The 24,848-nt window shown below is 35.1% G+C and overlaps 1 protein-coding gene across 1 annotated transcript in view; it reads left to right on the top strand.

Moving 5' to 3' along the window:
- Window positions 1–24,848, top strand: part of LOC124359229 (nucleotide exchange factor SIL1) — a 42,940-nt gene that overhangs the window by 9,398 nt on the left and 8,694 nt on the right. Inside the window, exons 2-5 of the mRNA XM_046811800.1 lie at window positions 454–665; window positions 5,233–5,358; window positions 7,829–7,980; window positions 22,150–22,261. Of these exons, the coding sequence (XP_046667756.1) occupies window positions 454–665; window positions 5,233–5,358; window positions 7,829–7,980; window positions 22,150–22,261 (602 nt within the window). The remainder of the gene's footprint in view (window positions 1–453; window positions 666–5,232; window positions 5,359–7,828; window positions 7,981–22,149; window positions 22,262–24,848) is intronic.

The following is a 24,848-nucleotide window of genomic DNA, read 5'->3' as shown; positions in this document are numbered from 1 at the left end:
ACTAACTTAGTTGTAAGCTTTTTAAAATAATTTAATTTAGCTTAAATTTTTGCTTCTTGTCTCTGTTATTTCATTGGCTATAGAATAGTTCTATATTACATACATATTTTGAGAATATTTTAATTCTGTTTAAGAACAGATTAAAATGTTAAATGTGTTTGTAAGGAAAAAAGCGTAATTAGATACGTTTCATTTGTCGTATCATGAAACTCTGGAAAATTAAAGATTATTAGGGCTATCTTCTTATTAAATTTTCAAATATCAAGAGTTTTTGAAGATAACAGAATATTATTTGAATTAACTATTATTTTGAGTTATCAAAGTTCGAATGACCAAGTGTCTATCATAACACACTCATTCAGTTGACCATGCAGTGTTACCATATAACAGGATCAAGTCAGTTATATATATAATCAGACAGTCAATATGTTAAATGTAGCAAAAATTTTCCAGATGAACCTATTCCACCTGGACTCCATGTTCGTATAAATTTGAGCACTCACAAGAAAGAAGTCAAACTTCTTGATAATGATGAAACTGAGACACCAACGTCAGTTTCTGTAGTTGAGAAAACAAGCACATTCACTGATCAAGAAGGTGAAAATTCTGATTTGGAAAAGAGGTTAAAAAACATACCAGCTGAGGATATACAACCAACCCTCGAGGTCAGTATTTTTAGCTTTTGATTTGAAAATATAATTTTATTAAATATCAACACTGAATGTAAAAAAAAAAACAATTTAACCCTTTTAGCGTCAGGGTTCAATATATCGGATCACCCTACTACACTTTAGAAAAATGCCATGATCCGATATGTCGGATCACTCGCTTTTATTTTTATTTTCGTACTTAAGGCCGCTTAAATAACATGATATTACATGAATTGACTCACAAGGAAACGGTCTCCATGGAGGAAATATTTTAGTCACTTTGGATTTTTGTATCTTAGAATGGCAGCCTTGTACGTTTTGCTTTTGGTCTGTTCCCAGCTGTCTTGACTGCGATTGGTTGGTGTTTCTGTAGCAATTAGATTATGTATTTTGTCTGTTGTTAGTGCATTATAGGGTTATATTGTCATTGTTCTAGTATTTTAGTTCGTGTTTACGTATCTTATTTATCATATTTTAAGTTATTTCGGTATAAAATATGAGGAAACGTAATCATGAACGTTCTCCAGTCAGTGAGAATACACTTGTACAAGAACTTTTAGCAAGTGAAGATAATAATTTTGGCACTGGTGTATTTGTTGACGAAGGTGAACCTCCGATAAAACTGACAAAAACATTGATCTGGATGCACCAAGTACTTCAGGGCAGCAATGACCTCGAGATAAGCCAAGAATTAACCCTGACCTGCGTAACATAGGCCTAGTTGATGACTCAGATAAGACTGAGCCAAACATTGTTTGGTAAACTCTAGAAGAAGGAAATGATGTAGACTACAATCACGAATTTATATTGGATGAAACACCAGGACCTAAACATTGTTCCCATGATAATAGTAAGCATATTGATTATTTTTATATGTATTGCACTATAAATTTACTAAATGACTTTGTCAGTATGACAAACTTGTATGCAAATGAGTTGATAAAAACTACCCAAACCTCTCTCCAGGAGCAAGAGCTCAGAGATGGGAACCTGTGACTAAATCAAATGAAGGGTTTCATTGCCACTGTCATGAATATGGAAATCATAAAAACCCTACTATTTACAGTTACTGGTCAACATTAGATGAGTCAGCTACTTCATGTTTCTCTGCAATATTTAGCCGTAACCGATTTGAGTCTATCCTCCAATTTTTCCACATTACCAACAGGCCACTTGCTAAACCTGGAACTCCAGGATATGACCCATGTGCCAAATTCTTACCACTGGTTTATATGCTAATAGGGTATTTAGAAGGCAGTACACTCATCACAGGGAAATATCTATTGATGAGAGTCTTATTGGGACAAAGAACCACACATGGTTAATCCAATATCTACCCAACAAGCATCATCACAAGTGGGGAATTAAGCTGTGGATGTTGTGTGACAGTGTCACAAAATATTGTCCATCATTTTCCTGTTATAAAGGGAAACATTATGACAGCTCTGCAACAGAACATGGATAGGCATACAACGTGGTTGTAAGCTTACTAAAATTAGGGCCATATTTCAACAAGGGATTTTCTCTCTTTGTGGATAATCTTTTTACATCCATTCCTCTTGCTGAGTACTTATACAAGGAACTCACTTTCATAACTGACTATTCAGACCAGATGTTTTACATTTATTTCGATGAGAGGAGAACGGTAAAGTATTGGAAAAAAGTTGTTTTCAATGTTTTAGGTATGTTGATTTTAAATTTATATATTATATACAAAGAAAATAATACATTATCACATTCACTGTGGATGACAAAATTACCGGCGACAGAAAATGCGGGAATTTTTTTATTTTTTACTTACCCAAAACGGAATCAGGATAGCCGAAAGGGTTGTCCAAGGTATCTCAGAAGCTTCGTTGGCCGGAACGGGTGACGTCATGTCCGTGCCGAGTCTGCTCGTCATCCACACCGGGTGCCGGTCCCTGTGTTGTATGTGCTCGCAGCGCACTAGGTTTCGGCACAAACACTCACGAATTACACGTATATAGTACATTAATGACACGTAGATAGTACATCAATTACACGTATATATTACATATTAGTTTGAAAAATATACAACATAAAAAACAGTTAACACTCCCCCCTCCCCGAGTAAAAATTAGAAAAAAACTATATACATACCCACCCACCGCCAAAGACTAAAAACTAGTACTTATTTCTTTGTTTTAAAGGTTATTTTTGACGATGGAAGGATTGTGAAGGAAACAGGATTTTTCCGGACATTTGCCAGTCGTAGGTGGTCAGTAGACGAGTGAAGACGCATTGTGACCTGTATTCCGTAGTTTACTTTTAATGATTAGTGTTTTGTATAGTTTTGTATTAAGTGCATGTCTTTAGTGTTAGTGAAGTTGACAACAACATGTAGGTTGTGATTCCTGACTTAGGCGTGTCACAACGCTTTAGTAAGATTTGTTTATTTTAACTTAGTTTGTAATTATGTATTAGGTTAGTTCTTTACCTGAAGAAGAGATCAGATTGCAGATCTCGAAACGTAGTGTTACTGTTTTCTTGTTTCACTGAACGATGGCAAATGTCCGGAAAAAATCCTGTTTCCTAGTACTTATTTGTCCTCGTGATACTTATCAAAGCAACTGAGTTCACACAGACCTGGTTCGTCAGGGCACACTGCACAATAGTATACTGTTTCCTTACACTTGCCTTCTTGGTAGCAAATGCGTCACCTCCGAGTAACTGACTTGCTGTTTCCTTTGCGCTTTATTAGTTTGGAGAGACGATGCATGCTGTTGTGTGTCGGTGTGATGAGCAGCGGGGCTTCCTTTGGAGGGAGCAGGTCTTCAAGAACACGAACTGGGAAGTCATACAGGGACAGTCTATCTGAGTTGTACATGTTGTACACTTAAAAAGAATTTACTACAACAACCTGGAGAAAGTGCATTTCATTGTGACTCATTGTCTTCATCAGATGAAAAATTATCGTCAATAAAATTATCGTCTTCCTCCATTATGAGTACATACACTTACACAGTCAACAGACACTATAATCGACTCACACAAAGCAAAGCATACACAACAAACGAAAATGGCGAACCGGCGACGAATCGCACCAACTGACTCACCGAAACAGGCACACCTTTCTATGAGTGTTACAGCCTTCCCGGGCAACTGCTCAGCTCTGAGGCAATATGAAAGCAGCTGCCGTATGCCGAGCTTGCTCGTCCACCGCCCGGTATGCCATTTTCACATGACGAGCATGCTCGTCACCCGCAGTGAATATGTTGAAGGATATGAACATGCCACAGTTTACTCTTGAAATTATATCAAGAGTGGCTGGCTGAAAGTTTCCAAAAATAATCCCTTACCCGCTGCAGGAGGGGGAGATGATGCTAGAGCCCATACATCGAATTTAGGACTTGTAAGTTTACCAGAAAAAAAGGAGAAGATCTGTTGTGTATGTAAAACTTACCCCCTGAAAGTAAAACTACTGGGGGGAAAAGAAAAAGATCCAGAACCATTTGTATGCACTGTGAGAAGGGAGTTCACAGAGTGTGTTTTGCTCGTCATAAATGTTCAAATAAGTGGTAATCTTGTAAATACTTATGAACATACATATATTTTATTTATTTATTAATAAATTTATTTCATTCTTCTGTATTTAATCAGTGACATTTTAAAGAATATTCTAACATTGACTAACTTTACAAAACCCATAATATTTTCTGAATATTTCAAGGTAAATAAGGCGTGGCTCATACATTTTTGGACATATGTTTGTGTCCATCAAAGTTAAAAAATTTTAAATTTTAAAAATACTTTTAATTCATGTTATTTTTTAAACATTTATGTTCTCTTACAATCACATTAATTTAAATACCATTTATCAACTTAAAAACAACATAAACTTTATTGAAATTATCTCTAAAAATAAAAAGTTATAATGGTTTGTGTAAAACTATGTATTTTGGCTAAAATAGGTCTTGGCATTTTTGGCCATACCACCCAAATAAGTGATGGCGCTGAAAGGGTTAAAATAGTAATAAATTTGTTTTGCATTTTTTTAAATTAGATGCAAAAGTGCAAATAATATAATTAAATTTGTTGCATCAGTGTTTTACTAAAAATAAAAGGTTTTGAGTATAAAACAAAAAGTTATAAAATATAAGAAATACAATTATTTTTTTTCCCACTCTAAAACCTGAATTTGATCAAAATTCTCCATTTATTTTAGTATAGCCAATGTTTAAATACATGAACATGTATGAATGGATATTTTTACAAAAACCACTTTTATGATCCAAAAACAAATATTTACATAGAAAACCAAAGTAATTTAATTTATTAAGTTTTCTTGCAATAGGTTAATGATTGGCCCATTTAACAAGTTGTCTACAAGTTGCCACAGCAAACGCAGTAAAGTTGAGAACTACTTATATTGTGGCTAAAAACATTAATTGTACAGTAGATAACACAAGGGTGGTTGACAGCTTAAGTGCAAAGGTGTACACCAGCAGTGAATGTATTTACATAGGGTCCTCATTCCAATGTAAACCTTTCCTAAATTAAAATAAAAATTAATTAACTTAAAAATGATCTTAGTCGTGATTATTGAGTTTTTGATTTTCAGGAAATAGATGAAGTTAAGAAAAAATATCGACCGTATGAAGAATTAAAAAAAGAGTTTGAAAGTCTAAAAATGTCTGTGAAAACTGATCTAGAGGTGATGGATGAATTATTCGCCAGCTACCAAAAGGTAAAAGAATCACTTCTAAGCTATAATAGAAATGTAATATGACCAAGATCTTTTTAAATACTACAATTAATATACTATTAAAATGTATTATTTTAGATAAATAACCAAGAAATATATTTTACATATCATTCTAATGGATGTTTTGTATAATTTATCTTTTTATGTTTAAGATTAGAACTATACAATTTGGTACTTTCTGTCTAAAAATGTATTGTTAAAGTCATTTATAATACTTCAGACATAACATTTTAAACACATATCTAAATTCAACAATCCATACTCAATTTTTATAGAAAAGTTTTAATTTCTTCTTCACACTAACACTAACATTAGTTTCCTGTACAATTTTTCTCATTGACTAATTCAAACTTATGGACATTTTATCAGAAATATTGAATAAGTTTATCCAAGACAAAACACTATGCTGATCACTTCTCATGGCACTCTGCCACATAACCATACTTACAATTTGTTTTTATAAAGATCTCTAATAGAACTGGGTCCCGACGACCTCTCTCACACACTAAACATTTCACTTAAAACGTCTACCACATTAAAATACAGTGTGAGTTAAAAGGATAGATACACTCTATTTAGATTTTGATGGATAAATATGGAGGGATGGAACTCTCAATTAACTGTCCGGAACAATTTACAAAATTTAGACTTCACCCTACAGTTATGCTTAGGCTTAGGCCTATTCTTTGTAGCTTTTTGTAGCTTGACCTAGATCTAGGCCTAATCCTACCTGTTGCCGAAGATTGTTGTTTAGCCTCTTTTCATCTAAATCACGATCACTTACTACACTTTTATCCTTAGAAATTTCAAAATCAGGATCAATATCATTATCGTCACTGTCAAAATAAAAAATATATATCCTCAACGTCTTCATTGTGCAAAACAGTTGCATCACCTTGGCTCGTTGACGCCATTTCAGTTGAAAATGAAAACTCACTTTTCATGTTTCTTGTTGACAACTAAATAATGATAATAAGTCTGTATCTATTCCTAAACAAACAAATACAAAACAAATGTTTAACCAAACAGCAGCAGACGCTACATGTCTTTGGTTAGCTGAAAATAAATACTACGCATGTTTTCAACTACACATAGTAATAATGGTGTAAGTGAAACCATAGGGGAAAGTAACTTGTGTCTGGTTATTTAAAACCCGTCCAAGTTTTACAGAGATGTTACATCGAACAAATATGAGCTCGATTTACTTTTTTTGTTAGATGTCTACATTGCAACAGATGTCGGACTGAGTCCGGCCTTGGACCGTAATGGCTGAGAAAGCGATGTTAGACTGAGTTTGCCTATGGTCCCCAAAAAGTTAGCTGAATTACAAATAATAATAATCACAATAGCACAACAATATAATAATACAATAATGTACACTTGATTTGAGTCAGCTCCTGCAGTGTGATTCTCAGCAATAATAGTTATTAAGTAACTTACAAATAATAATCACAATAACACAAGAATATGATAATACAATAATGTATATTTATCCCAATAATGTAATGTTTATCCCTAGCTCTAGGTTGTTGGGAGTGGTGAGTTACGAGGTGGACAAGGTTTGATCTCTGGTTGTTTGTGAAATATGACAGAATGTTTATAGTTATTATCATTTTCTAACAAACTTCTATCCAACCTGTCCCATATTCTAAATCAGTATTATCTTCATTATCATTACCCTGTCCATTAAGTCTAGCAAGTCTTGGTCTATCCCTGGCCCTAGGTTGGTGTGGAATAGACAAAGTTTGAAGAGGTATAGGTCTACAGGTAGGATAAGGCTCAGCTTTATTAGATGAGTGTGACAAATTAGGATCTCTAAATAAAAAGGTATTTCCTACTCAGTTTTTAGATAAATTCATTCATTGGAGCGTGATGTCAGGATCACAATCTGTATTATATACCACACTAGTGCTACTTTAATCTAGAGAAGTTTCAGAGTCAGAAATATCAGTTACAAAGTCAACATTTAGGTTCTCTTATTTCACAGAACTGAATAAACCATAATATATCACTATTTTTATATGGCCTAAATTACACAAACACAATTTGGTTAAGTTATAAGAAAAAAATTAATGTAAACATAACCACAATATTTTAGCAGAACACTCACAAATTTGGAAACTGACAGCTATGAAAACAGTGTCATTGACGACCGGCCATTTCAATAGTCAACCTTCGTCATTGGTACTGATTGATCGGCTGTGTTTGTGCACCATATTTAACAAAAAGAACGTTTATATGCAATGCAAATTGATATAAAATACTCATAAAAATACAGTGTTTATTGATGTTTGAGAAAAAGAAACTTAAACTTTATACAAGAATTACTTAAAATTATTATACATGATTGCTTAAAATTAAATAAACATTGAAATTGTTCCTGGTCATATTAATGTAAAATATTGTAATTAAAAAACTGTAAACATACTATATGAAACTCTTAATGGTTTAGGTAATGGAGAAGCGAAAAACTCATACAATGGAAGAGCTTGGTAACTTGAACACTCTGTCTCCACTAGAAGAGAGCCATCTGAGTATCCTGACAGACTTGGAGTATATGGTACATCAGGTGGACAATGCACGGGAGTTTGTGCTCAGTGGAGGGTAACTAAACTCATTGAATGTTTTCTTTACATTTTTGTGGGCTTTATAAATAGTTTATAATAATTATTAAAAGGCTTTTGGTGCAACCTTTTACTGTTTGACTGTCAAATCATCTTACTGTTTCTTTTCTTTTAATAGTGTCAATCCAGACTAGTGTTATACTATTCTGATATCAAATAATACTAATTCTGATTAACCTCTTATTCTAATTTTCTTATCTTTTAACTTTTAGTGGGGTTCATTCTTTCCTATGTATTCCATATAACAAGACGTACATTAGTATTATTTATAATGTAACATAGGTCTCCAACACTTTTTTAAACAAGTCTGTTAATGTGTGCATATCCAACCAAACAATTTTGTTGCTAGTAGCTACAAATTATCACATCTAATTGTCTGTACATTAAAATTAAAATGTTGGAAATCAATGTGAGGGATAGAAAACAAGCTAAATGCAATGCCTATTTTAATGTTGTAGTGTTTTTAAACCATTTTTTATTGTAAAGGTACCCCTGTTGTAGGAAGTATTTAGTGTTGTAAATGATGTTATTTATTAATCTTTGTGGAAGCTCAGAAATATAATTAAATTATTATGAAGTAGTTTTGTTATATTTTTATTTATTTTAACAGGAATTTTACATGGGTAAAACACATAAAACAATTATAATACAAATTTAACTATTTCTTTTTGTTTTTGGTAGTAAGTTTGTTTTAATTCAGAAAGTAAATTATGTTTTTAAACAAAAAAACAAAGTACAAGGAAATAATTGTATTATATACATTTGAAAGTGATACTAAAATATTATTTTGCAAGACATTCACCATACAAATTAGTTTTGAAATTACAGCGTAATAAAATTCTGCTGCCTGAGACTTCAATCAGTCACATCCTCCCGCAGTTCCACGTTGTCATCAAAGCACTGCATCGCAATCCAGGTCTTCATTGCTGGAAACAGGGTGTAGTCATTGGGTGCAAGGTCCGGACTGTTAGGTGGATGTGGAAACACCTCCTGTCCAGGAGTCCAATTTGCCGTGTGTGGGCGGGTGTTGTGCAAAAACAAAATTGTTGAACTTAACTTTCCTTTGTGCTTGTTTTGTATTGCTCTTCTTAACAAGGTTTCACAATATCTCGCAGAATTAATGGTTGTGCCATGTTCTAAGAAATCAACAAGGAGAACTCCTTTCCTGTCCCAAAAACAGTTACTGTAATCTTCCATGCCGACAATGTTTGCATGCATTCCTTAGTTTTTTGGGGGAGTGTTTGTGTCCCCACTCCATAGACTAATTTGGTTTTGCAATTCACGTGCTGTACTCAAGTTTCACCTCCTGTAACGATTTGACCGAGCAGTGAGTTACCATCTTTTTCATAAGTGTCCAAAAATGTCAATGAAGCAGCCATACGCATATTTTTATGGGTTTCTGTTACGATGTTTGTTACCCATCTTGCACAAAATTTGTAGAACCTAACTTCTGCATAACAATTTTGTGTAACAAACTCCTTACAATTTGAGGAAAACTAAGTGTGAGTTCTGGTTATTGTGAATTGGTGGGTCTTCTTTAATCTTCTCATATACTTTAGAGACATTTTCATTGGTCACAATGCTTGCCCGTCCACTTCGTTCATCATCATGCACATTACTTAGGCCATTTTTAAACCAAATGCACCACTGACGCACTCTACTTTCAGTAATCACATTGTTCCCATAAACTTCACAGAGTTGGCGATAAATTTTAATTGGTTTATTGTATTTAGCCAACAAAATCCTTATTACGTTATGAGTGATAAGGGCGGTTTGATAAGTTAGTGACTTTTTGAATAAAACTAATTTTTTCGGCAAATTAAGGTTTTTTTTCAATATAATCACCTTTTAGCTTGATGTATTTAGTCCAGCATTATTCTAACTTTTTTATTCACTTCAAATAATAAGTTTTTTAAGGCTCTCAAAATAGGCGTTTGTTCCAATAATGACTTCTTCATTCGACCCAAATCTCCTGCTGTCCAGCCATTTCTTTAGGTTTGGAAATATAATAGTCGCAGGGGGCTAAATCTGGAGAATAATCTGGATGGAGTAGTGGTTCGTAGCCCAATTCATGGAGTTTTGCCATCGTGATTAGACAAGTGTGCACACATGCATTAACATGATGGAACAGCACTTTCTTCCCCGCTAAATGCTACCGTTTTTTGCTTCAAATCAACGTTGAATCTGTCCAAAAGCTCTGAATAATATTCGCTGGTGACCATTTTACTCTTCTCAAGGTAATCAATGTGAATGACACCCTGTGCAACCCAAAATGGATGACAGACTCACCTTGGCCTTCTTTGGTCCACGTTCACCCTGAGCAACCCACTGTTTCGATTGTTCCTTGGTCTCTGGCGTGTTGTGATTGATTGTCCACAGTTACAAACCGGTGCACAAATCATCCAAATTATGGCTGAACATAGCTAAACACTCTTTTGAAGTGGTCACACGGTTGTGCTTATAGTCGAATGTGAGCAATCGTGGCATCCATCTCGCGGAGAGTTTTTTTCATATTTAAATATTTGTGTGAAGTGTGATGTACCCATTCAGTTGAGATACCTTCACGCACTTTCATTCTCCGATTGTCCAATATTATTTCATAGATTTTATCAACGGTTTCCGGTGTGATAAAATCTTTTGGGCGAACCAAACGTTCGGCATCACTAGTGCATATACCACCATAATGGAACTCTGTAAACCACTTGTTAATCAATCAATCAAACATCTTTATTTCATAAAAATGTACATATCGTACAAGAAATAGTGTCAACAGAGTAATTGGTTTTAATTTAAACATTTACAATGTCAATGAACAATAAAAACAAATGAGACAAAACAGAAAACAAGAACCTCTTTATACACAAAATTACACATTCTTAACTAGGTTTGTGCAGATTAGTTTAGGGGTTTTCCCCTTCTTCGGGCCAGAACAACATTAGTTCTAAATACAGGTTTTACAAACAATCATACAAACATTGAGCCTACAAATAAAAATATTAAAATTAAGTGTTTTCACCTTCTTTCAACTTTCATACCTGTTCTATTAGAGTAGTCATTAACAATTTTCTTTTGAATAAAACGAAAAGGGGAAAAGCACAATGTATTTCAATGGTTTCTTAGAGTAAGTAGCTCTTCAGTTGAGTAAAATGCAGATTTTATTAAAAAATTTTTTTAATGATTTAAGAAATTTGTTCGGATTTTTCTCTTTTTTAATATTTTGCTGTAAACAGTCAAAAAATTTGTTTCCTTTAAAAGAAGTTTTCTTTTCGAAAAAGCACAATCTATGTTGTTCAACTTGTTGATGTGATCTAGTATTATATGTATGTACATTTTTCCCTATTGTAGTTTTATTATTTAAAAGTATGAATTTTATTGTCTCAAAAATATATAAGCTATACACTGTAAAAATCTTCAATTCTGAAAATATATGTTTAACAGAGTCGGATTGTTTCAAATGGAGCATAATCTTTAAGGCCCGTTTTTGTTGGATTAAGATTCTGTCCATATTTCGTTTTGTTGTTGTGCCATATATACAAATACCATAAGTAATGTGGGAGTGGATTAAGGCGTAGTAAATAGATTTTAATGTTTCTATGTTACATGATAGTGCCATTCTTCTTAGAGCATAAAGGCCACTTGATGTTTTGCGCATAACAAGATTTACATGCTCATCCCACGTTAAGTTTTCATCTATAACTAATCCTAGAAATTTAGTTTCTTGTACTTGGTCCAGTATCTTATTTTCGACAAATACTGTGGGCCGTAATTTATTCTTAGCTTGCTTTGTTGAGAAGGAAATAAAATTAGATTTACTAGAATTCAAAAGGAGATTTTTACTGTCCAAAAAGTCTTTTACCAACGACAAGCCAATGTGAGAGGAAATTTCTATTTGCTCTTCACTTTCCGCAGTTACAATTATGTTTGTGTCATCTGCATAAAGGCAAACTTTATTATCATTGCCCCATACTACTCCAGGTAGACCTTTCAAATAGCATAGGAATAGTAATGGGCCCAATATAGACCCCTGGGGGACACCATAGTGAACAGTTAAAAGACGAGAAGCATATTTTTCCTTATATCTAACTTTTGCATTTTCTTTATAATGATTAATTTCAACAAATTGTTTTCTTTCTGACAGGTATGATTTAAACCATGTCAATTCTGTACTTTTCACTCCAAGAGTATAAAGTACATTCAGTAACTTACTGTGTTCAACACTATCGAAGGCCCTTGACAAATCCAGAAAAATGCCAATTATTTTTTGCCCTCTATCAACAGATTCAATTATTGATTCAATAAACTCAACTCCTGTCGTTGTAGTAGACTTACTGGACCTAAAGCCATGTTGTTGTTTATCTAATAGCTCATTAGTTTCGAGATAATTAGAAAATTGACTATATACTACTTTTTTCTAAAATTTTTGAGAATACTGGAAGTACCGATACTGGTCTATAGCATTTCACATCCTCTAAATTACCCTTTTTAAATATAGGTATAACTCGGGCTATTTTAAATTTATCTGGAAATATACCTGAGATTAGGGAATGATTGATTACATGAGTTAACGGAATACAAATAAAAGGCAAAGCTGCCTTTATAATTGTAATAGAAATGTCATCGTATCCTGAAGAGTACTTATTATCGAAGGATGTTATTATTTTTGCAATTTCATTTTCTGTTACCATTTTGAATTGAAATTTTGTGTTGACTTGACTAACATTTAATAAAGTAGCTTTTGCAGAGTGCTCAATGTTTGGGATTACTAGATCTTTAACTGCATTCACAAAGAGTTCATTAAATGTTTCACATATAACAGATGGATCAGTTATGTAGTGACCCAGATGAAATAATTTAGTGTTTGTGTAGGTTTTTGACAGTTTTCCAGTTTCTAAATTTACTAAGTTCCATGTAGTTTTAATCTTATTTTTTGAATTCATAATTTTTTCCTCAAAGTATAACTGTTTATTACTAATTACATTATTTCGTAGATCTTGCTTTTTACTTTTGATTAATAATTTTAATTCGTTATCTTTACATATTCTAAATTGAGACTCCAAATAAGTTATTTCAGTTTGCTTTAGTTTTAACTCCTCATTAATCCATTTATTTCTACTATCCAACTTTTCTGTAATATATATAATTTTGGAAAATTAACATCTTAAATATATTGTAAAAACTATCATATTTGAGGGGAATGGTAGATTGAGAGACATCTAACCAATGTTCTAAGCTTAATTGTTTGTGAAATATGTCTATGTTACTTTTATCAAATTTTCTTACTTGTTTTCTAACTAGAGTAATATTTTTTGATTCTAAATTTAACAATTCCATTATTTGGCCATCATGATCAGAAATATGAGTGATTGCCCCAATTACATTTAAACTATTGGGTTCTATATTGGTGATGAAGTTATCAATTGCTGTTTTTGAATCTTCTGTTACTCGAGTAGGGAAATTTACCATATACCTCATACCATAACCAGATAAAACATTTACAAATCTAGTATAAGTGTGGTTTTTTACTAAAACATCCACATTAAAATCTCCAGCAAGAACAATTTTTTCAAATGTTTTACATAAAATGTCTAGTAACATTTTTAAATTTTCAAAAAAGATGTTTAAGTTTGAACCATTTGGGGATCTGTAAATACATCCTAATACAAAAGAAAACCCACTATTTATGATTTCTGTCAAGCAACATTCAAATTCTTTTTCTACTAATATTGATTGAAAATAAGGGATTTCTACAGCTTTAAAGTTTACATTTGTATGAGTCAAAATTATGACACCTCCACCCCGTCCTAGGTTTCTTGAAAAATAAGAAGCTGTTACATAATTTGAAATTTTTAGCAAGTCTATTTCTTCTTTTATCATCTTATGCTCGCTTAGTGCAATTATGTCCGGTTTTGATTCAGTGAGAAAAATGTCAAGAAGATCCAGACGAGATGGAAGGTGTTGAACATTGTGATGTAATATTGAAAGGCTTTTATATACTGGATTACTTGAACAACAAGAAGTTTTTTTGGATATGGAAAGGTTAGGACTTATTAACAGGGGGGTGTTTGCTGTGGTACTAGGGAGTTTAAATAAGATGAAGGGTTCTTGCCAGATGTCAAGGGAGTTTGCAGTGACCCGGTGGGGACTGTTAATGGCGGGAAGTCTGAACAATGTAAATGAAATGAATTCAAGTTAAAACTAATCATTGATCATCAATTGATGATGCCGAGTCCACATAGTATTTTATCAAGTCTTCCCTTAGTCCCAGTGATGGATCTTTTATGTAAAAAGTAATGCTTAATCAGCACACAAAATTCACTCTTTTCTATTTTCATGAAAATTATTAGATTATTTGCTTTGAACGGCTATCAAATGCTAACTGCACGACTCAACTTGCTAAAAAATAGAAACTTATCCAGTAATACATTACAGTTGACTGCAGCACTATTTAACACATTCACTGCGGATGATAAAATTACTGGCGACAGAAAATGTGGGAATTTTTGTTTTTTACTTACCCAAAATGGAGTCAGGATAGCCGAAAGGGTTGTCCAAGGTATCCTGGAAGCTTCGTTGGCCGGAACGGGTGACGTCATGTCCGTGCCGAGTCTGCTCGTCATCCACACAGGGTGCCGGTTTACCATGTTGTATGTGCTCGCAGCGCACTAGGTTTCGGCACAAACACACTCGTGAATTACACATATATAGTACATGAATGACACTTAGATAGTACGAGGGCCATCCGGAAAGTAGTACCCGTTTCCGCCGCGTGAAGCGCTGACGACGCGAGTAGCCGCCGGTCAAGGTCAGATCGCTTCAGTGGCTTGTCTGCCTTCTCTGTTACAAGTTCCGTGACGCTAGCATTGCCTGTGTTGTTTCTGTGGCAGTTCATAATGTTTAAAAAAATTGAAAACTCCGCCAGTTGTGAAGTGAGGGCTGTAATAAAATTTCTCAATGCAAGAAACGTTCGACCTTGTGATATTCATCGCCAATTAAAGGAAGTGTATGGAGACAATGTGATGGAAGAGTCATCTGTTCGGCGCTGGTGTCGTAATTTCAACTTGGGGAGGGGGAAACACACACGACTATGAGCGTTCAGGGAGACCATCTGTCATTACAGATCAACTGCTGAGGTCAGTAGACGAATTCGTGAGGAACGATCGGCGCGTCACAATTGATGACATCTGTGAACATTTCCCTAATGTTTCTCGAACAATTGTTCATGAAATTGTCAAAGACCATCTGCATTATTCAAAAATTTGTGCAAGGTGGGTCCCTCGCATGCTTACAGATGAGCACAAAACCAAGCGTATGGCTGCTGCATTCACATTTTTGGAACGTTATTCTGATGAAGCAGACAAGTTCTTGAATCGCATAGTTACTGATGATGAAACGTGGGTTTGTTATGCTTCACCTGAGAGTAAACGACAGTCAATGGAGTGGCATCATACTCATTCACCAAAGAAACCAAAAAAATTCAAGACTGTTCTGTCCACCAAAAACTTATGGCAACCATTTTCTGGGATCGACGTGGTGTACTGCTTATTGATTTTATGGCCCGTGGAGACACTATTAACGCTAATGCGTATTGTGAAACATTAAAGAAATTACGGCGGGCAATACAAAATCGACGGAGAGGTCTATTGTCTGATGGCGTCATTCTCCTCCAGGACAATGCCAGGCCTCATGCAGCGGGGATAACACAACAACTTCTGCAGCAATTCAAGTGGGAAATTTTCGACCATCCACCGTATAGCCCGGACTTGGCCCCTTCAGATTTTCATCTCTTTACAAAACTTAAAGAGTTTTTGGCGGGAAAAAGATTTGACAGCGATGAAGAACTTAAAGAAGGCGTGACTACGTATTTCAATTGGCTGGCGGCAGAGGAATATGACGCTGGAATACAAAAACTCGTCACACGTTATGACAAATGCTTAAATTTGCTTGGAGATTATGTGGAGAAGTAGTTTAAGGTATGCTCTTTTCAATAAAAATGTTAATATTTGTTAATATTTACTTCTGTGTCTTTATTTCACAAATGGGTACTACTTTCCGGATGGCCCTCGTACATCAATTACACGGATATATTACATATTAGTTTGAAAAATATACAACATAAAAAACAGTTAACACTCCCCCCTCCCCGAGTAAAAATTAGAAAAAACTATATACATCCCCACCCACCGCCAAAGACTAAAAACTACTTATTTGTCCTCGTGATACTTATCAAAGCAACTGAGTTCACACAGACCTGGTTCGTCAGGGCACACTGCACAATAGTACACTGTTTCCTTACGCTTGCCTTCTTGGTAGCAAACACGGCACCTCCGGGTAACTGACTTGACGTTTCTTTTGCGCTTCGTTAGTTTGGAGAGACGATGCATGCTGTTGCGCGTCGGTGTGATGAGCAGTGGGGCTTCCTTTGGAGGCCGGAGGGAGCAGGTCTTTAAGAACATGAACTCGGAAGTCATACAGGGACAGTCTATCTGAGTTGTACATGTTGTACAGGTAAAAAGAATTTACTACAACAACCTGGAGAAAGTGCACAAAAATTTTCTTGTGCCGTCGCAGGGTCTTGCACCCACAGGGGTAATAAGATACCCCCAAGCTATAATATAATATAATAAGATTTAGTCTAAGCGGTCAGTCCCCTTCATGTGAGAGTGGTTTTGGCAGCGTTCGTTTTTTGTTTCTCCTGTTGGAGGTTTGGACCATCTCGTTGTCATATTGTGTGGAGATGTAGGTCACCGTCCGCTTATCCCTCCATTTTCCAATCATGACACTTTGGGCATAGTTCGCTATCATTTCACCTTTGCCCAATGCCTTTGCCTTTACTGCTGGAGGTGTGTGGAGTCTGTCGATGCGTAGGGTGCCGGTAGTGTAGGTTGAATGACGTAGAAGTTTGGATGATAAGACAAAACTATTATAAAAATTTTCCATGAACAGGGAATGGCCTTTCCCCAGGAAGTCACTCATCAGCTTCATGACGACTTTGACGGTATGACCTTTGCCACTACAAGAGTCATGGCTCTCTGTGTAAACATGGAAGCGCAGCATGAGTCCCTCAGGTTCATTCAGGGAAAAAATTTGATTCCATATTTGTGGTGCTTGCCCTTTATGTACTGGCGGAAGACCAGTCTGCCACGCCACAGTACCATCTCTTCGTCGATTGTTAGTTCACGGTCGGGATAATAGATCTGTCACATCTTATTGTTGAAATAATCAACAATATTTTGAATTTTAAAAGACCAGTTGTTAGCAGGTTCGGGGTGATCAGGGGTATCAACTCTTGAATAATGCAGACATCTCAAAATGCCAAGAAATCGATCTCGAGACATGTACTCCTTGAACATAGGAAAGTTCAACAACCGATGAGTTTTCCAATAGTCGTTCAATCGATTCAGTCTGACGTTACCAGTCAACAGTAGAAGGCCTAAGAATGTTCTTAGTTCAGCCATCACTAAGTCCTTCCATTTGCTTATGCGAGACGCGGGAGTAGTGGTGGGGCCACAAAATAGTTCCAGGGCATACAGGTTGGTTTGTCTAATGGTATTCTCTAAAAATACGGTGTCAAGAAGGAGATTGAACCATTCAATTGGTTTATTGTCACCTGGAATGGGAACGAGCAAGCCAGGTTGACTAGTGAACGGCAGGTCACGTAAACCAGCCATGCCGCTGGCCGTGCCAGCCCACTGGGGGTGGGGGATGCCGCCTTCACCGTCCCTAGAATTGTTTGAACTCGACTCATTGTCTTCATCAGATGAAAAATTATCGTCAATAACATTATTGTCTTCCTCCATTATGAGAACATATACTTACACAGTCAACAGACACTATAATCCACTCACACAATATCGCAAAGCGTACACACAAAAACAAAAATGGTGAACCGGTGACGAATCGCACCAACTGACTCACTGAAACAGACACACCTCGCTACGAGAGTTACAGCCTTCCCAGGCAAGTGCTCAGCTTACACTGAGGCAATATAAAAGCAGCTGCCGTATGCCGAGCTCGCCCGTCCACCGCCCGGCGCGCCACTTCCGCATGACGAGCATGCTCGTCACCCGCAGTGAATGTGTTAATGAAGTTACTGCGCAGGAAATTCAAAAAGTCACTGAGTTTTCAAACCGTCCTCATACAAATACATTGCCATAGTTTTAACAGATTAAAGGCGTATATTCTAAGCTAATATTTTAATCTATTAACTTAAAGTGGAAGTTGGGAGATATGACTTTGTTCTTAAAATACCGGGTGTTTATAAATGAATATCGGAGTATAACTTTTTGTAGTATTTATTATATCAAACTTTAAATTATAATTAATGCATGAAATTAAAGAGTAACTCAAATAGTTATGCCTACAAACTTACAAGTGTTCAAAGTGAGCTCTATTCGTCACATGGCACTCATTAAGTCGATTACTCAATTCTTCCAAAACATTAATCTATGTGTCTGGAGTGATTGTTGCAACAGATGCTTCAATCCTGTTCCTTAAGTTGGGTAGGTCAGCTGGTAGTGGAGGCACATACACACAATCTTTTATGAATCCCCAGAGGTAGAAATCACATGGTGTCTTGTCGGATGAATGTGAAGGCCATGTAAAATGCCCTGTCATTAGGGCTCTTTGCTGCCAATCCAGCGGTCTGGTTCAGTGACGTTCAACCAATCATGTACTCCAGAGGCGGTGCATCATCTTGCTGCCAAATTAACCCTGGAACTGACAAACGCCTGATATCGGGTGTTTTAATATGTCTTATTTCTCAATATTACGTACTTAAAACACGATCAAAGAGTATCGGTATTGATACTATTCGAAAGAGGAAGGTTCAATTTATGTAAATAATACACTAATAAATAATTTTATCGTTTCGTTACGCGTCCATACGTTTTATAATCTCTGAACTGTTGTTTACATTCTCCCGCGTACTGCGCTAGTTGCACGCGCAGCGATGAGTCAACTGGATTATTCGGCTATTGTTATTTCGTCAGCTGCATGGTGTTCTGTCTGGTTTATTGTTTTTTGAGTTCGTTGTAATTATGGTTGTGTATATGACACAATAATAGTAAGTTTTTTGTGTGTGTTTACGTAATAGATCGTAATTTCCGTGATCGTTCAAGTGACATTCGAGAACTAGTTGTACATGAAATAAGCAATGATGAGGATTACGATTTAGACATTCAGTCGGAACATAATTAAAAAAATATATAATAAAAAATAGAAAATTAATATGAACTAATAGTTACAAGATTGTAGAAATCCAAGTGAGCTTTGAAGTTCTTACTTTTGTTGGTAAGTAGCACTTTCGAATGTCAGTGTATGATTTTTGTATCGTTTACCACATGTAAAAATTAATACCTTATAAACTACGTGTTGTTTTATTTTTACTCAGAATTAAATGCTCTTTCTTTTTTATATTTTGGATTTTGCATATTACTAACAACAACAATTTTACAAATTAAAAACTTTTAACTAACTTTTCTTTTTTTCTAAAAATTTTTTTATGAAGAGGTAGAACAACGATATTTTTTTGTTTTAATTATATTATGTGAAAAATGTTCCTTGAACAATGCTGAATAAAAAAATATATAATATGACATAGGTACTTTATAGTAAACATGAAATAATAAAATAAATATAAGGCAATGTATGAAGTACGAAAAACACTCCGCCACTGAGAGAAATATGACCGCCAGTTCCAGGGTTAAGTTTTGTGGTTTATCTTCTTCCAATTGAGGAAAAATAGCCATAGTTCTAGAGCATAATGATAAGAAATACCAGTTACAGTTCCTTCTCCAAAAAAGAAATGTCCATAAACTGTCCGCCTAGATGTGGCACACAAAACATTAATTTAGGGAAGTCTCACCACAATTCTTTATCTCGTGATAAGTTTCTGAGCCCCAGATATACACATTGTGAGGTGAAATGTCCACCTCCTTACCGCTAGCTCCTTAGGACAGTCTTCCTTGACAGCTGGTAACTCTAGTTACCGTTCGCACAAGGGAACGTCCTTTTATGGCAGTGGGAATATTCTAAATGAATACATTGTAGCTAAGTAAATTTTATTTTATTCGTTTTAGACACATATAAATAATATTTATACGTAAATGTGAAAACCAAAATGAATATAAAAGTTTATAAAAATGTGAAAAAATATAAATCTCCGGTAACTCACTCAAATTCAGTTATTATTTACAAATGTGTGGTGAGTAATTATAACAAAATATATATAAATGTTTACTTGAAATGATACAAAAAATATTGTAGTACATAAGTTTATAAAAATGTATTCCAATCCAGTTGTAAGCGCTCCATTGGCGTGTGTTGGTCTCGTAATCAGGATCCTCAACTTCCGAGTCCGTCTGGTACTCCACATCGTCCATGTTGTCATCCTCATAGTTTGAACTCAATACTGGGCTCTGTTGTACGCTTTGAACTTGGTTATTGTACACCACTTGGTCCCGGGGGAAGATGCACTTTGTTGCACAACCACTTACTACTATAAAAATCATTAAAAATAATGAAAAAGTCTAATGTGAAAACGAAGTGCATAAAAATGCGGGAAAAGTACCTCCCGAGGAGCGAGAAATACATTGTTGTGATTGCTCGAGTGCTGGCTGCACACTGACCTCATTTCAGAACAAAGGCTCTGTGGTAACCACAGTTACCACCTGCTCCTAGCGCAGCATAGCTACCATCCGCAGCGAACGTGTTAAAGAGTTAACTTTTAACTCGCTGTTACCATTGATCTGTATTGTTAAACTTATCAAATCTATTATAATTATGTATAGAACGTCTATAATATTATTTTTAAATTGATTTGTATTAATAGATAGTCAAGTAGTACAAAAACTTAGATATCAGAATTAAAAAATGTATAATAATTAGACATCTTTACTTATGATATGGATATGGACTTATGAATGGATACATTCTTATGTGACTGGTCGAAAACAGATGGTTGAGATTCCCTATATGGATGCTGACGGACTGCTAAAAAAAAAACTTTCTCAAGAACTAATTGTCAGAACCGGGGTGCCCCAGGGATCGGTCCTTGGTCCTGTATTTTTTCTCCTCTTTGTAAATGACATAGCCGGGTGCATTTCGGACTCTCACTTGTACTTATTTGCTGATGACACATCCCTCGTAGTCTCCAGTAAGAGTAAACCACAGCTGGAGAATCAAATTTTCATAGACGGGAGCTCATTATTTCAGTGGCTGGAGGAAAACTCTTTATGTATTAATACAGCAAAGACCAAGCTAGTTGATTTTGCAATCAGAAACCAGTTGGATAATGAATGTTTGAATATTATCATAGGGGATACCGAGTTTAGTCCGTCAGCCACTGTTAATTATCTTGGTGTTGTTTTTGACCGTAATCTGAACTTCTCAAACCATATTGAGAAAGTTACAGGTAAGCTAAGTAGCAGTATTTTTTTATTGTCTCGACTTGCCTGTTTCAAAAGTGCTGACATCCTCTTGTTGGCTTATCATGGTTGTTTTTACCCTTATTTATCTTATGCAGTACCAATTTGGGGCCATGAAAGCACCAAGACGCAGTATGTTTTCAGGTTGCAGAAGAGAGCTGTTCGGATAGTTTTTCACTTGGCCGGAAATCAGTCATGCAGATCGCTATTTCGAGAGAAAGGCATACTCACTTTTCCATCAATATACATCCTCAACAGCCTGACATTTCTAATTAAGAATTTTGGTTTATTTACTTCTCATATTACACATACTCATAGATACCACCTCCGTCACAACAATAACATAACCCTACCTCGCCATAGCACTACTTTTTTCAGAAATAAAACATATTCCTCCTGCATATCATTGTTTAATTCTCTACCACAGTATCTAAAGAATGTTAAGGAGCCCAACAAATTCAAAAGCCAATTGAAAGAATTTTTAATTCAAAAGGAATATTATAGTGTCCAGGATTACTTACTTGAGAAGAAAGACTAGTTTTAGTATGTTATGTTTTGGTTCTGTATGTAATGTTAAATTTAGTAATTTAGATAATTTTACTTTAATTTGACCTCTGCCTGTGCAATCCTTGTATTGTTTGTGGCAATAAATGATTTGACTTGGACTTTGACTTTGACTTTGATTTGATATCTGTAATTGTTTCCTGAAGTTAATTGTGTTACAGGCTAAATCTGATCGTGTACCCATCTCTTAACTCCAGCTCGTCAGTGATCCGTTCAGAGGCTGCCCGCTTACTTGGCTCTGCTGTACAGAACAATGCAGCCTCCCAAATCAAGGTGACTTTCAGTACTACTAGTAACATAGATGAACAAAATATTGGAAGAATGTATAGACGATAGGATGCTGGTAATTTAATTGTATTTTCTATCCTTTCTCATTTACTGTAGCTCATTCACTATGAGTGGAATAAATGGACAAAACATTTAATTGCTATATAACACATATGTGGTTTTGTGTTTATCCTATGCTGTTTGCCATTGAGTTAATGTGACTGCTGTCTTAGCAAATTACAACAACTCTATTAGTGATTATTTCTTATTTTGGTCTTTTGCTTCTAGAGATTTGTTGACCATTTAACAAGTTTTAAACCTATGCACTTGAAAGTAATATTTATAATTTGTCCTTGGAGCATGTATGACCAGCTCTAATGGCCGCTGCCATTTTTGGAAAGCGCAGAGTAATTTTTGCCGTAATGTTATCTCAGCTTGTATGTCCAGCTGGTGAAGACTGGTCAAGATATAATACGTCCATTGCTTGTATGACCAGCACCACTGGCCACTAAACATAGCAGTTATTTTCTAATATTTTCTTTGTTTTATAATGAATGGTGAGTGCTGAAACCTATCAAGCTGCTTTATTTTGAAGTAGTTTTTAAGTAAAGCAGTAAATTTTAAATTAGTCTATAATTCTTTTCTGAACATTGACTGTCCAAATAAGACAAATGATGTGTAGTGAGTCTAAACACTGAAGTGATAAAAGGGATAGAAACCATTCATGACTACACATAAGTAGTATTTTTTATGTTTTATTCCGTAAAAAAAGGAAAGACTGAGAAAAATGTAAATTAGTTCATATCTGAGGATAACATAATTGTAAAGGCCTACTTTATAACATTTTATTTACATATCTTCGTTAACAATATACATATAAGAGTTAAATTTCCCAAATGTATGTTTATCTTTGTATTAAAAAAGTTCATTAAAAATAAACTTTAAATTATCTTTAATTTCTTCTTTAAACTTTTTAAATTACTATGCAAATAACGCAGAGGAAATTGAAAAATAATTCTGATTTGGGGAGGCGAACAACAAATATGGCCGCCGGAGCTGTCAATGAAAGTAGCGCGGCCATTTGTACTGGCCATACGAGTTGCAAGGACAAACTAGGCAAAAATAACACCGGCTGTCTGCAACCTGCAACGAGGTGTGGCCAGTGCTGCTGGTCTTTCGAGTGCAAAGGGTTAAGGGTATTTCCATCAGTGTTAAATATTAAGCTGTCATTAATTAAAAATGCCTTTATTGAGAGACAAAATTAGTTCTATACCACTAGTTATCTTTGCCACTTAATAAATATTACTAGCCCTAAAGTAATATTCAAGTCGCATAATAGATTCTGTACGAAACCTGATGTAGCTTGAATGATGACTATTATGTGTATAGGCTTGCTCAATTCTTGCTTGTTATTCCAATGACTGAGAGAGTATAGAAGTAAATTTTGCCCAGCAGCTACAGCTGGCCAAATGGGAAATGTATAGTGGGGATGAAACAACGAATTATTACAGTTTCAGTGTGACACAAGAAAACAATCTCAGCTGTCTTCTTTGTTCATGTTTAATGATGCTGCAGTAACAATAACTGTAATGATTTAGTGACTTGCACATAATCTCACTGGTTTATGCCAATTAACTGGATTATCAAGAATTTCCAACAATATTTTTATTAAAAAAAAGAACACTGTTTACATGCACGTTCAAAAAGTAAGTGTAAAAAACACAGAAGGTTGTCTGCATTTATTTCATTATTGTAAATGTATCCTTTATTTCAAACACTATACTACTTAACAAAAATTGAATACATCTATTATATTACACAGAAGCCGAACAATGTTGTAAAGAACAGCGGAGCAACCAGCTTAATTATAAATATTCCATTATAAACATTAATATGAGCTAGAAAACTCAAATTGTAGCCGAGTTGAATAATGCAAGTTAAAAAATGTATCTGTAGTATGGCTCTCATCTGTTTATTGTGAGATGTTAATGAAACATTATTTTACTAGTTAGTTCCAGTAAGTTCTTCCTTTTCCATCCGTTACCCTTGAAATACATGACAAGTTCAGCCGCAACTAATAGTTGTTCTTCGAAAAACATATTGATATCACATATAGCAAAAGCAAACTCACAACTAAGTTTGAGCAGAGGAATGGGACTGATAATCAGATGGTCCGATCTGACAATGTGATAATGTGTCGGTCTTGAACTATATAAATATATTGATATCACATATAGCAAAAGCAAACTCACAACTAAGTTTGAGCAGAGGAATGGGACTGATAATCAGGTGGTCCGATCTGACAATGTGATAATGTGTCGGTCTTGAACTATATAAATATATTGATATCACATATAGCAAAAGCAAACTCACAACTAAGTTTGAGCAGAGGAATAGGACTGATAATCAGGTGGTCCGATCTGACAATGTGATAATGTGTCGGTCTTGAACTATATAAATATATTGATATCACATATAGCAAAAGCAAACTCACAACTAAGTTTGAGCAGAGGAATGGGACTGATAATCAGGTGTTCCGATCTGACAATGTGATAATGTGTCAGTCTTGAACTATATAAACATATTGATATCA

The sequence above is a fragment of the Homalodisca vitripennis genome, chromosome 4, assembly GCF_021130785.1.
Source record: "Homalodisca vitripennis isolate AUS2020 chromosome 4, UT_GWSS_2.1, whole genome shotgun sequence".
NCBI classification, from domain to species: Eukaryota; Metazoa; Arthropoda; class Insecta; order Hemiptera; family Cicadellidae; genus Homalodisca; species Homalodisca vitripennis.
Note: the sequence above shows the minus strand (reverse complement) of the source record. Positions and strands in the feature narration are given on the sequence as shown.